The sequence below is a fragment of the Diplotaxodon limnothrissa genome, linkage group LG17, assembly GCF_057381915.1.
Source record: "Diplotaxodon limnothrissa isolate DT_005_m linkage group LG17, D_limnothrissa_male_GT1.1, whole genome shotgun sequence".
NCBI classification, from domain to species: Eukaryota; Metazoa; Chordata; class Actinopteri; order Cichliformes; family Cichlidae; genus Diplotaxodon; species Diplotaxodon limnothrissa.
In genome coordinates, this window is record NC_140612.1 from 39310969 (window position 1) to 39325411 (window position 14443).

Consider the following 14443-nt stretch of genomic DNA (forward strand, 5'->3'; position numbering starts at 1 on the left):
TGAAACCAGCGGCCGCTGTCGTCAAGCTGCGGTTTGGTCTCCCAGGTGGAAGTTAACGCAGGCAGAGCTCGGACACGATGGAGACGGAAATACTGAAAATGATCTGCGCCGGCCAAGGAGCAGTCAACACGGAGGATTTAGTGTATAATCTGTTTTCCGGAGATCCCACGAAGTTGTCGGAGATCATTTGTAACCAAGAGAAATTTGTTTCCTGTTGTCCAAACGGACAGCCGAAGGTGGTGGCCAGGACCCGCCTGAGACTTTGCAGAGTGAAAGACTGCCCGGGGACGTGCAGGGGTCTGCACCTGTGCAAAAACTTCCTCTTCAGCGGATTCTGTCAGTTCACTCAGCTCAGGTAAATATACTGGACTTAAAGTAAGAAAGGTGAGTCATGGCCCGAGTGAAACAGCCACCGTCTCTGTTCATCCAGGCCTTTTCTAGTAATGCTGAAAGTGGCTGCAAAATATTCCAGGGTTAAAGGCCCTGACTAGTGTCTCTGTTTACAGTCAGTGAATTCGACATTTTCAGCAGTTTGACGCAGATTTGTTAGGAAAGCTAACCTGAACAAATATCATCATGTGACTCGAAAGGCTAATAGGAAAAGTTCCTCTCTGTGCTTGTACCGACTTCTGAGTCTCAATAAAAACTTTCTTTTTATTGTCGTATTTGTGTACAACCAAGTTACGGACCATTAAAGAGGCTAAAATGTCAAATAATTCGTAGTGCTTATTATTATTATTATTATTAGTGTTTATTATTGTCGTCATATTAACTGGTTTTGAAGCCAGCTAAGCTTAGGGACAAATTCTCGGGTTTGGAAAAATATAAGAACACATATGTTGACAGACACTCAGTCAAAATGAATTTTTTATTGGTATCGGGCTGAATTTGGAAACAGACACACAGCATGTGTACGTGTAATGATGAATTAATCCACGTTTGGCAGCACTTATCATGTTTGTGTGTGGCCCTAATCCTTCTCATGTCACAGTCATGACTCAGCTGTGTGGATTCTGTTACAACAGGAGGGGCTGCAGCTTCTCCCATGAGCTGACGTCTGATCATAACCAAAGACTTCTGAGGCAGCATGAGCTGGAGAGCCTGAGCCGAGAGGAGCTGTGCACCCTGCTGCTGCAGAGTGACCACACACTCCTTCCTGCTGTGAGTCTTAACCTAACACACGATAAAAGCACCCTGACGAAATACTTTAGGTTGAACTCATCATCATTGTCATAACATCTTTTCACATCTGATTCTGATATGTTCATTTAAATTGTAACAGCTTGTTGATACTGTAGCAATAACAAACAGTACAGCTGACACCCACACAGTGTAATATAATATGTAATTCTTCACAAATTGGCAGTCATTGAGGTGTTCTTAAAACTTAGAGGTAAAGTTGTTTGCCAGATGTGTATTGTTCTCCAATTTTAAAACACATTTTCTGTCACGTTGGTGGCAAATCAGCTTTTTTATACATGTCAAAAAGTATATTAAAAGTTTTAAAACGCATGCAATGTAATTGGTAAATAATCATTTCCTTTCGTTTGTTTGCAGTACCGTCCACAGTTTTCACGATATCTTTTTCAGATTTTGTGTGATGATAACAGCTGATTTAATTTAGATGAAAATTGGGTCGCGGTCAAAGTCTCATCTAAAAAATCAGTCAAAACTTTATATTACCCACAATTTTTTATGGATCGTCTTTAAACTTGACAAAGATATACTAGACCTAAGAAAACGTTTTGAACAATTTATTGTGGCATTTAGAGTAAAATCAATTTAAACTGGTTAAAAAAAGCAGGATGTTGCAATGTTTATATCCATCATTTACATACAGTCAGTGATTGTATTCCATCTTTTACTTACAGTCCGTGTATATAACCACGCTTTCCTTTCATTTTGTTCTGTCTCCATCAGATATGCTACGACTACAACAACGGTGATGGAGAGTTCGGCCGGTGTCAGGATGGTGATGGTTGCAGGAGGCTCCACATCTGCCAGAAGTACATCAGCCGTGAATGCAGCTGCTCGAGGAATCACAATTTTACTGCTCCACAGCCCATAAAAAATGTCCAAGAAAGAGGCGTACCTGGTGCCCTTCTGCCATCCTTGAAGGCTGTGTATGCAAATAAAGAGGCTTTGAGGCTGGCTGAGAATGGTCAACAACAGCGGAGAGGCAGAGGGAGAGGTGGTAGGGGTGCGACAGGCAGCAGGGGCAATAGGGGAAACAGAGGAAACCAGAGCAGCCGACCAGTGCAGGATCGAGCCTCCTCACTTACTGAGATGCTTGCTGGCACTCACATCTTCGATCTGTACACCAGTAATGGACTGAATGAAAGCGACGATGAAAACTCTTCCACCAGTGACATCTCCGCAGCCACCAGTGACAACGATGCGAGCAGTGAAAACGGTGAGACTCGAAGACGGAGACGCCGTCATGGAAGAAGTCAAGCAGCTGTCAGAGGGAGAGGCGGCAACAGGGGCACCAATAAGCAACCACTACCAAAAACTCATTCATCAAGCAACATTAACGCTGCTGTCAGTGATGAAGCTGCTAAAGGTGGAGAATGGCAGAACAATAGACAGAGGCCTGTCAGAGGTAAACACCAGCTGAAAACACTTCTGATGTTTTCAGATGAACTAAAGCTGCTGTCTGAATGAAGCCTGTGAAATATCTCCTGTTTCTTTCAGATAAAACAGGGATCTGCATGTACTTTATCAAAGGTCACTGCAAACATGATGGTGAGAAAGTCATGGTTAGTAAGCGTTTGAGGCGTTAATGTAGTTCTTTCTTGACTTTGACCAGCTGTCTTTCTTCTTTCTTCTTAGATCGATGTTTTAAAGCTCATGACAAGATGCCGTACCGATGGCAGGTCCAAGAGGGACACCAGTGGACTGATTTGCCCGATAATGAGACAATTGAGAGAGACTACTGTGACCCCAGTAACTCATACAGGTACTTACCAAGTTCTCACAGGACTCTCTGCAGTCCTGCAAAAGACAACGTGATAATCTGATAATCAAATACACTTGACTTTGTGATCATCACAGACTGTTTAAAAGCAGAACTTTTGGCAGTTTACTGGTTCGGAGCATTCAGTTAGGTGTAGGGATGGGAATCGAGAACAGTTCCCAGTAGTGGCATTCCTTGGAATTGTTAGTCTGCTTGCCTATTGATTCTAATATTGGTTCCACCTGCACTTGAATCAGCTGATTTCAGCTCATGTGTCTGAGGATGAAAGTAGTGGAGCGGTCCACAGCATGAGCACGGACATTACTTTTATTTTTATTCCGCAAAAGAACAAGAGTGTGATGGTAAAGTGGGAACTGCATCCAGGATGGAAACAACTGCATTATCCCGCTAACACAACTTCAGCTCTTTGCAAGCACCAAGATAACAACGTTAGCCTTTTCTGCAGCTATGGGGCATATATGGTATCACTCTTGGCTGGAAGCAGTGCTTAAACAATGGAAAAAACACAAACTTTGTCCAAAAACCTCTCATGTTCAGCTGTTTTCCACTTTTTCTTTGGTCATTTTAGCCTTTTTGGCCAGGGTGAAGGGAGTATCTGCCATCAAACAAGAAGACAGCCGCATGTAGCTATGATGATGTTTGCTAGTTCACCTTACCTGCATTAATGTAATAACGTGGTTAGCCTACTCAACGTAAATTACACACGAACAACATTAAGCTACTCACACAGAGAAGAACGGCTGCTGCTGCATCATCATCCGTCATCATTTCTGCTACACTGGCAGGGCTAGGGGCCAGGACTCTCCTCTTCGGGTTCTTGGGGGATGTTGCTAACTCCGGGTCCGATAACAGGCACCACACCCGCAGTAGATGTGCTCGGTGTGAGGTCTCGCAGCAAGCTATCAAATACGGTGCATTTCTTGCCTTTAAAAAACACTGTACGTCGCCAGGTGTTTCATCGGATTTGAGGAGTTACCTCCTTTGACAGTATCACAGTATCAGCTTAAAGCACTTGTTGCTGCTGAGTTTGCATATTTTGCTGTGAAGTACAGCCAGACTTTGACCGCTTCGCCTTGGACATTTGTAATCTGTAGCTCTGCTCTAAAAGAACGTACGTACCTGGACCCGCCTACTATCCTCGGAAACGTAAAATGATTGGCTAGAATCTGAAGTGTGTGACATCTAAGGAAAAAAAGCACCGAAATGTGCGCTGCTTTTAGGTCTGGTTACTACCGTTTATGTCAGAACCGGTGCCATCATGGCACCTGATACCGGTACCCATCCCTACTGAGGAGCAGTCAGGCTGCCAGCTCAGTTTCTGCCTGTATATGTTTCCAAAGTAGAATCATTGTGGTGATCGCTTTAACGTCTCTTTGTGCTGGTTTTCATCTTTGCTTTGTGTTCATACATAAATACTATGACAAAGATCATACGTGTGTCCTCTTTAGAATAGGGATTTGTGTTGGTGTGTGGGCCTGTAGAATAAGGTTTACATTGGTAACGGGTAATTCACTAGCTGGGCCCACGTCCTCATTTATATTTGACAGCATTTTCGTAGATAAAGGTGAATGGCTTTGACATGAATTGAGCTGCGGTTTGAGGAAGGCCTCGAAAGGGACTGACGGCGGCTCCAGGACCTGGCACATCCCGTACTAAACGTACTAAATACAAGTCAAGAAGTTAAAGAATTGAAAAGGGGATGGAGGGTGGGGCATGTAAACGAGAATGAACAGCTTGTAGGACTGGGGGAACCTATATGGATGAGAACTGGAAGGAGTGTGTTTGCAGGTGTGGTCCCACTCCTGAAGTTCTGATACTTAATCTCCAATTATGAGACAAATTCATCCTAAAGTGAGACCCAATACAAACACAAACACAAGGACCTGGTTGTGGAAAGGAGACGATTTAGGTGATGATTCCACAGCCACAGGACACAATTCTTTATTTCTATTACTGTTTCCTTAATATCAACTTCTTTCAAACTCCACACACTTGTTAAAATGTTAACATTATGCCTTCTGTTTTGGGTGTCTGCAGTAGCACCAGTCCAGCCGTGCACTTTGACACGATGACCTGTGGATCGAACAAAGTACGTCGACTCTCGACAGAAAACTCCGTGATTGAGCCGACTTTCATCCACACCACCGAGTGGCTTTGGTACTGGCAGGATGAGTTTGGGAGGTGGAACACTTATTCCGCAGATGTGAGTAGCATCAGAATCCACTGTTCATCCACAGTGTTTTCAAAAGGTTGTTAGCACGTGAGTCAGTACTTTTGTTGTAAACATGATTAAAAAAAACATTTGTAATGTGGAAAAAAGTCCCTCGAACTATGACCCTACCGGGTGTTTTTCCCCCTCCAGGTGATCTCCACAAAGCATTTCAGTGCTTTTCAGCTTGTGTTTGTTTTAGCTTTAGCTCTCGTCAGGAGAGCTAAACATCTCGACAGCATTTTCAATGATAAAAAATTCTTAAAAACCAATTCTATAATACCTGCTCAGAACCATATCTAGGTGCTAGACTGCAAAAATAATGGAGCACTGAGCATGTAGGACCTTTACATAAAAGGTGCACACAAGCACCTTAGTGTCATCCACTGGGGTTTTTGACTATGTAAATGTGTAACTGTTTGCTAACACGTTCAATATATCAGCTTCGAAGTCAGTTCTCTGTTGTCACTCTCTGTTAAAATATCTTTAAAGTCATACTGCCTCAATAGATTTATTACATCAGAGGCTGTTATTAAAGCGTAAACTATCTGATTTTCTAATCAAAGGTTAAAGTCTTTGCTCTGGGTAATGCCACGTCATAGGACTGGTATAATTGTGAAACACTTCTCAACAGATTGTGAGGTAGAAAACAGTGAACAAACATGGAAAAAATAGCTGCTCCAGAGTTTTATTGAAGATATCCACACTGACAGCATGCCCCAGCAAGAAAAGCTAGCGGAGCTGATCTGAGCTACAAATAGTCACTGAACCTCTATTTCACTGACCATTTTGGAGGTCACTGCATTGCTTCTGCTGCAATCACAACTATATTTTTCATATTTTTTTTATCCTCTCTGTATTCTGTTGTTTAAGCTGCTGGAATTACAGCTCATGATTAAAGTTTTAATCTCATCTATTATGGCTGTAAATCGAGGCTGCCACAGTCTGTGCATACAGCTCTGGTATCTCTGAGGAGAAATTAGCAGCTGAAGTAAACGGCTACATGTACCAGCTGTGCTCAGTTGATCATGTGAACTGAGCATGCTCATACTGGACTGTTGAGTTTAAAAAATAAATAAAGTTAAAGTCTGTTAGGGTAACTCTACTGGAAAGAACGTCAGACTTTCAAACGGCCTCAATGGTTTTCAGCCAAGCTAATTTGACAGTCGCTATCTTGGGATATTTATTAAATATTATAAATTAATTTCTCTTACCAATCGTTCATTGCTCTTATGCTGATGCAGGTTTGTTTTCAGGTTAAAAACACAGTCACCTTTCTTGCTTTGCAGACTAGTGGACATAAAGCAGCAGACATCAACAGCACAAAGCTGGAGGAGAAGTTTCTGGCCAATGACAAAGACGTGGTGGAGTTCACTGCTGGCTCCCAGTCGTATTCACTCAGTTTCCAGGGTAAACAAAGAATATAGAAACTCTGTGTTGACTCATTTCTGCATGTTAAAATGTAAAACTGAGTTTCTCATTATCATTTAACTTTAAACTTCCTCCTCAGACATGATACAGACAAATAAACGCTATGGCACCAAAAGGTGTGTGTGCAGACGGCCACTGTTTGTCTCTGCTGCAGATGTCCTAACAAAGAAAGTCAGGTACGTCATCCCAAAAACAGCCCCAAGAAAGTTTTAAGACACCTTCACTTTGGTTTACATGTAGTGTTTTAAATGAGTCTGATAGACTTGTTAACTCCTTGATCGTTACCAACCAGTCTGTAGAGACCAGTGTGTCTGCCAGAATCTAACATGATTCCTGTTCAACACTTGATTGAGACGTTTAATTGTCATTAGCAATGTTACACGTACATGCAGTGAAACAGGACGCCTTCTGATTGTACATACAGAGAGATAGATGATGCAATACATGAGGGAAGAGGAGGAAAAAAGAACTCCGCCCAGATGGGAGAGCAGTTTGAGAACAGAAAGAAAAAAAAAAACCCTCAGCACAATGAAACACATGAATCCTCACAACTTACAACATAAAAAACACATGATTTGCGACAGGGATCGGGGGGTGGGGGGTGGTATGGGGTAATGGAGAGAGCCAATGTAGACAACAGTCATCTGGTCCTGCAGCTGAAACCTGGCGCTGGACAGAGACCTGCCTGACCGCATCAGGTGTAAGCGTCGAAGGCGTTTGGAGGGCGAGGTATGTGTGTGTGTGTGTGTGTGTGTGTGTGTGTGTGTGTGTCTGAGTACATGTGTGCGTGTGTGTTTCCTGTATCCAAAGAGAGAGAGAGTGCGCTTTCACCTAGTTTTAAGCAAAAGTCAACAATCCCCAAGTCACTGCAGGCGACCTTGAGGAAGAATTCGGGAGAATTTGATGTTCCAGCTTTGGCCTTCGAGCTTCCAGCTGAGGGAAGGCCGCATGAAGACAGTGCTCGTTTGGGTTTGGTTTACCATACGTGCCAACATACTAGTGTTGCCAGGGCCTTAAGATTAGAGTGAAGCAAATTCACCATGTTTGTCCATTCAGTAGCAAGAATGTCAAAAAACAGGCAAGCACTAGACATTAAAAATGCTCCAGTCAGAGCTTGCTAAACGTAAGTTGCTTTTTTTTTTTTTTTTAATTTCCACAAATTTCATTAAAACCGATTTTGTAGTAGTACAGCTGTGAGTCTGGCTTCTACACTCTTGGATTTGTTTGGTTTATTCTGGTCTTCATGGCAGGTCCTGTCAGACTTGGTTGTTTCAGGTCTGTTGATGCACATTATACTGTATTGGAGTTTAACTCTGGACCACTGAAGGACAGACTTTCTGTAACCAGCAGCAACGCCTATGATGCAGCTCATTGCTGTGCAGAAATGTGAACCTTTATTTTGATCTAACTCAGCCCTGCCCGTCTCTGCTGCCTGAAGCAGCACAGAGCATGATGCTACCAACACCGTGACATCACGTCGTGTTGTGAGAGCTGTGTGCCGAGGGAGCTATCTGGTGCCCTTTACTCAAAGTGGCTTCTTTCAAGCATCTTTCTACCATAAAGACATAATTGATAAAACAGTGACACAGAGATATGATTCTAGACCCGTTCCCTGATCTAGACCTGGTGAGGCCTGTCGCCCTGGATGTTAAGAAAGAGTTCCTAAGATTTCATAGTTGGTTTGTTTGTTTTTTCTGATATTAGTATGAACTGTGGGGGTTATTACATGCTCAGGTGTGCGTCTTTCTTAACCGTATCCAGATCATCTCAGCAGTGGGTCCTATTTGTTCTTTTTTTTTATTTAGCAATTATAAAAAAAATTGAAAAACAAACAAAAACACTCCTAAAAATGACAAACATGAGCTCTTGCCATTATGGCATGTGATGGGAAAAATGTTTTGTTGATTTAAAATGAAATCTTAAAACATATGTAAAAAGTGAAGGTGTCTGTATATCAAAGAAACTTTTAATGGCATTTGTGTTACTTATGTTTTCAGACGTATTACACCCAAACCTTGTGTATTTAAAGTCATCCTAACCCTCTGTCTCTGCAGACGGCCCGTGGTTAAAGCATCTGCTCCAATACCAGACAACTGGGACAAGACACAGATCCCCGAAACAGGATATTCGGTATTGTGAAACCATAAAATATTAGTTTTATGTCTCTGCTGTTTGAGCTCACACTCAAGTTTAGACTTATATATATATATATACACACACACACACACACACACACACACACACACACACACACACGCAGTGTTGGGAAGGTTACTTTTAAAATGTATTCCACTACAGATTACAGAATACATGCCCCAAAATGTATTCTGTAACGTATTCCGTTACGTTACTCAATGAGAGTAACGTATTCTGAATACTTTGGACTACTTAATATATTATCATGCTGTTTACAACTACGTGAATGTACTATTGCTGTGTGATTTATTACTATTACTGAAGGTCCGCGACTCCGAACTGTAGTAAAGGGACCTCTGACTAATACGGCGGGGTCCCTGTCGGCTCATAGCCGAAAAATAGCTTTACTTTGTTGTGTGGGTCAATTTTTCTTGCGACAGACAGAGAGAGGCGTTGAAAGACTGCTCCAACAGAACTTGTTGTTTTTGGAGGAAAACACGAACACAGTGTACAGTCGAGTCTTAATAGCTTACTTACAACTGGGCTCGTCAGGCACTCTTCTTGGCTGCAGTGGTTATTATTATATTTACATGCTTCCAGCTCCCGTTTTTCCTCGACGACAACTCGTACCTTTCACTCTCCTTTTTCTCCCTCCTCGCGCTCACAGACCCATAACGTGTATGGCAGTCCATTCTCCCTGCAACACGGACTACACTGCCCATGATGCTACATTCTTTAGAGCTATGCTTGTAGCATTCTGCCTGTTAGCTTAGCACAACAACAACAACAACAACGAAAAGGCGCTCTCTCACCCAGGAAACACACAGTCGCAGAGAGAGAGAGAGAGAGCGTCGCCCTGTAACCATGGCAACCGTAACGCTGCCGCCTGGAACAACAGAACGTAGCTGTCAAACAAAACCCAAACAGTCCTGACCCGTGACAACATGAAACAGGAAAGTACCGCCGTGTAATCCATTTATTTCAACAAAGTAACTGTATTCTGAATACACCTTTTTAAACGGTAACTGTAACGGAATACAGTTACTCATATTTTGTATTCTAAATACGTAACGGCGGTACATGTATTCTGTTACTCCCCAACACTGTACATATGTTAACATATTCCAAACATAGTAATGTAGATGTACAACTCAATGTTATGCAGTGTAATTTTCTAGTAAAAGGTGAAAGCAATCAGTTTTTTTTTAAATACAACATTATATTAAACAATATAACACGCATACAAAATAACAAAAAAAAGAGAGAAAAAGGATTAAATAAGACAACCGAACGACATAAAATAAAAACAGACAAGCCTTTATCTTAAAAACGTATTTTTAAGATCATATCTGATCTGTTATCCTTCCTCAGATAGAAACTTGATTCTGGCCTCATAGTATTTTTCAGTGTGGGCTCTTATGTTACACCATCCTGAATACTGGAAGTTCCAGTTATCCATTAAACCCTGGGAGTTTACATTCTCACAGACTTTATTGGGCGATCGTAGCTCAAGAGTTGGTAGTTCGTCGGTTTGAAGGTTGCCGGTTCGAGCCCCGGCTCCGACAGTCTCGGTCGTTGTGTCTTTGGGCGAGACACTTCACCCGTTGCCTACTGGTGGTGGTCAGAGGGCCCGGTGGCGCCAGTGTCCGGCAGCCTCGCCTCTGTCAGTGCGCCCCAGGGTGGCTGTGGCAACAATGTAGCTGCCATCACCAGTGTGTGAATGTGTGTGTGAAGCGCTTTGGGGTCCATAGGGACTAAGTAAAGCACTATACAAATACAGGCCATTTACCATTAATTACTGTAGTCCTCTCCGTGTGGGCTTTCACTGTCTAAGAACTTTCCTCGGTACAGTTCCTGAATACTGAGCTCTCTATGTATTCTGAAACTGGTCACCCTCTAATGTATTTACCACCCTGTCATATATCAGTAAACATTATCCTTCCTTCTCATTTACGTTCTCATTGGCTGTTTCAGAGATTTGGAGAGTTTAACTTGGGACCCGGCTGTATTCACCGGGTCTTGTATTGTATTGTTGATTTAAGATAAAAACCATTTACTTTATTCAGTCACTGGTTCCCACATTGCTTCCTGTGCAGATGACACTTCAAGTGGAATTTCTACAGTAAGCAAAAGATTTTCCCAAATAATTTTTTTCTATGAACATATTTGGGGAAAAAAAGTAAAAAACAAAAAGACAAAAAAAAGCTAAGCTTAGAAATATATTTCCTATCGTTGAATTCAGTTTCCATTTCTGTGTTGTTCTTAGGAGTAAAATGCCTTTTTTAACACTGTTGCTGGCCTTGTTTAAAAATAACATTATAGAATTTATATTTGTACTCAGACATAAAGCTAAAGAATTCATACTAACTAAATGGTGAAGGGAAATGCTCGTGTTGAAAGATTGCAATATTTTTTTGTTTTCTTACAGCGAATCTCCGTCCAGCGCGCTTCAGATGAATTTAAGACGGTGGAAACTCATTTCTGTAAAACCATGAAAGGCTTTGATATTGTCAAAATTGAGAGGATTCAGAACAAAGCTCTTTGGGAAGTCTTTCAATGGTACGTATTGTCTTCTGCGGTCCACAGACTTCAGTAAACTCTGACTTCTTTTATCCATTTTCTGCCCCCTGCTGGTGATTTGAAAGAATACAGATTTAAATTCCTGCACTGGTGTCACTCCTCAGAGCCAGAGGCTGTGTTAATGTTTGTGTACACAGTCCAGGGTCAGCGTGCACACTTTCACGACATACAGACAAACCAGACTGACGTAAGATATTTGTATGTCTTCTATTTCAAGGCAAAAGAATCAGATGAAGACCAAAAACAAAGGGGGAAATGTGACTGAGAAAAAGCTTTTTCATGGCACTCACTCCAAATTTGTTGACACCATCTGCCACCACAACTTTGACTGGAGAATCTGCGGACTTAATGGAACGGCTTTTGGCAAAGGTGATTGGAAGAAATGTTCAAGCTGAAACAGTTATTGATAAAAAGCATGTTTTCATAAACCATTTAAAAAAACAGAAGCTCCAAACTCACCAAACAGACATTTTTGTCAGCTGTGGTTGTGAGGAACGATGCTTGTGTTTTTGCCCGATAATCACAATGGTCTCTTTTGGTGTCTAAACACAGGTAGTTACTTTGCCCGTGATGCCAGATACTCCCACAACTACACCGGTGACACTGACGTCAGAGACATGTTCATCTCACGGGTGCTGGTGGGAGACTTCACCAAAGGGTCCTCCGATTATCCCCGACCTCCTTCGAAGGACGGAGGGGACATAAACTTCTATGACAGCTGTGTTGACGATGTAATGAACCCCTCCATATATGTGGTGTTTGAGAAGCACCAGATCTACCCCGAGTACCTGATAAAGTACAAGACCACACACCCACTAGTTAGTACATTGATGTACAGTGGTGGTGCATCAGCACCAGCACCAAAGCCAGTGGCAGCACCAAAGCCAGCTACCATATCGGCTTACCAACCTAGCACGATCTCCTCTGGATATAAAGCCAGTACCTCCGCTTCTTTTTACTCACCTAACACAACCTCTTCGCCCCACCCATCTAGCTCGGCGTCTTCTGGGTACCCATCTAGCTCGGCGTCTTCTGGGTACCCATCTAGCTCGGCGTCTTCTGGGTACCCATCTAGCTCGGCGTCTTCTGGGTACCCATCTAGCTCGGCGTCTTCTGGGTACCCATCTAGCTCGGCGTCTTCTGGGTACCAATACAGTACCTCGTACTCAAACATCAGAACAGTTAACCAGCCCACACATGTCCCTCCATCTCCCTCAGCACCCCCAAAGAAAACATCCGATTCTTGTGTCATTGCTTAACATCAGTGGTGTAAAGGGGGTTGGTGGTGTTTTGCAATAATAATAATAGTAATAGTAGTAATAATAATAATAGTAATAATAATAGTAATAATAATAGTAATTAATAATAGCATAAAAACAGACAGCAATGGTGGATCTTGAGCACTAAAAGTGTTAATTGGAGTAACTGAGAAGAAAACAAATGAAGCCACAGATATTAATGAATTCCAGAAGATTAGAATATGTGATTTATTAGCTGCTGTTTATAATGAACAGATAACCAGTTTAGGATTAACTCACTTCTCAGTCAACTGCTATTAAAGCAGCTTCACATGACTTTGAATGATGAGACTTTGGTTTGCTGAATAGGTAAGCGAGAGGCAGTGCAGAAGAAAGCTTCAGAACTGTTACATTTTCCCGTTACACTTCATAATTTCTTTTTGTTGTTGTTTTGATGCTTGAATTTTTCCACCTCGAACAAATGTAAAATGATTTTCTACCAATTGCCAGCATATCCACGCACTTTGTTTTTATGTGCAAATTGAAGATGCACGTAAACATGTGGCATTTTGGCACAATCACAATTGTTGAGGTGTTGTTTAAAGAAACTACACTAACTTTTTTACAGAAAATAAAAAATAAACGGCAGCGGCGTGCGAGCCGTATCAGAAGAAACACCTGAGTGCTTTCCTCGTGATTATCTCAGGAAGTTTTATACGTCATCCACATTTAGTGGTTACCATACGAACGCATCGTACTGTATCACGTAATGATGAAAAACACTGTGTCAGATTAGGCCATTAGTGTCACGAATTCTCGTAACAACTTAGTCAAGACACATGACGGACTGCGCGTTGGTGCCTAATGATAGCTTTGCTGCTTTAGACGACCTTTGTGATGTCAGCAGGAAGCTGGGCCCAACTTCTGGGAACACGGAAACAAACAGCGGCGCCGTGTGATAGTCACTGCTCCGTGTTTGGAAAAACCTGAAAGAAAATGTTTAATGTTGTTTACAACTACGAGTGACAAACTCAGGAGTACAAAGCTACCTTGAGTCACTTTAAATATTGCTCTAGTGACTGGATGCCAGTATATCTCAGTGCTCACAGAGCAGGTGATCCATATAACATAAGGCTGTTGCAGAGGGCCGGGCTCAAATCTGACCCCACACCATTTGCACGCCTTCTCCCTCCTTTACTGTCCTATCATAAACAAACGCCCCCCATAAATGTTGTTCACTTACTGGATTTGCGTCTTTCAGTGAACATTAAAAAAAATATAACTGGTTGAGAATCAACCCCAGCCACTGCAACCTCACTGTTTCCGAGTGATAGCGAGTGTTTTGGGGCGATATCCAAGCGTGGCCTGCTCGTTCCATTTGTCTATAAGGTCTTTTTTTTTTTTTTTTTTTTTTTTTTTAATAAATCTTCCCGTAAGAAGATTAACGATTGTTTGGATATTGCATTTTGGCGATATCTCTGTAGGGTCCTGCTCAAAGCCTGCTTAACCGTGATTGGTTAATGCTCCTTGGGATTTCTCTTTAATCTTTCAAGTGATTTGAAAATAATTTATGATTAAAATGAAAAAAAATGTGACTTAAGCTTTTACCAACCACTAGAAGGTAAAAAAAAAAAAACAGGCTATATTGATTATTTTATTGATAAAATGTAAATGAAAGGCTTGTAATGTGCATGGTGGGTGATTTGTTTAGGGTGTGATTATTGATCATTTCACCTGCTCAACATGAATAATCACTGTTTTCACAATTATTAAAGTAAAGCATGTTGCAGCACATTAGAGTGTGTTTGTTTGTTTGTCGCTGTCAGAGCTGCAGTTCGTTCTGTCTTTTTTTTCTGCGTGTCTCATAACTGA

General features: G+C 41.9%; 1 protein-coding gene across 1 annotated transcript; it reads left to right on the forward strand.

Moving 5' to 3' along the window:
* On the forward strand, positions 1–13956 carry LOC146615433 (protein mono-ADP-ribosyltransferase PARP12-like). The gene is made up of 12 exons (XM_085376238.1): positions 1–355; positions 1026–1161; positions 1921–2602; positions 2695–2745; positions 2833–2959; positions 5015–5180; positions 6476–6596; positions 6697–6793; positions 8672–8747; positions 11182–11312; positions 11551–11702; positions 11886–13956. Exons 1-12 carry the CDS (start codon positions 78–80, stop codon positions 12590–12592), a joined length of 2724 nt encoding a protein of 907 aa, XP_085232364.1. The 5' UTR covers positions 1–77; the 3' UTR covers positions 12593–13956.
* The last annotated feature ends 487 nt before the right edge of the window (positions 13957–14443 follow it).

Coding starts and splice junctions, on each gene's coding strand:
- LOC146615433 (XM_085376238.1), top strand. CDS start 78: ATGGAGACGGAAATACTGAAAATGATCTGCGCCGGCCAAGGAGCAGTC. Junction 1,162..1,920: donor ACCACACACTCCTTCCTGCT/GTGAGTCTTAAC, acceptor TGTCTCCATCAG/ATATGCTACGACTACAACAA. Junction 6,597..6,696: donor GTATTCACTCAGTTTCCAGG/GTAAACAAAGAA, acceptor CTTCCTCCTCAG/ACATGATACAGACAAATAAA.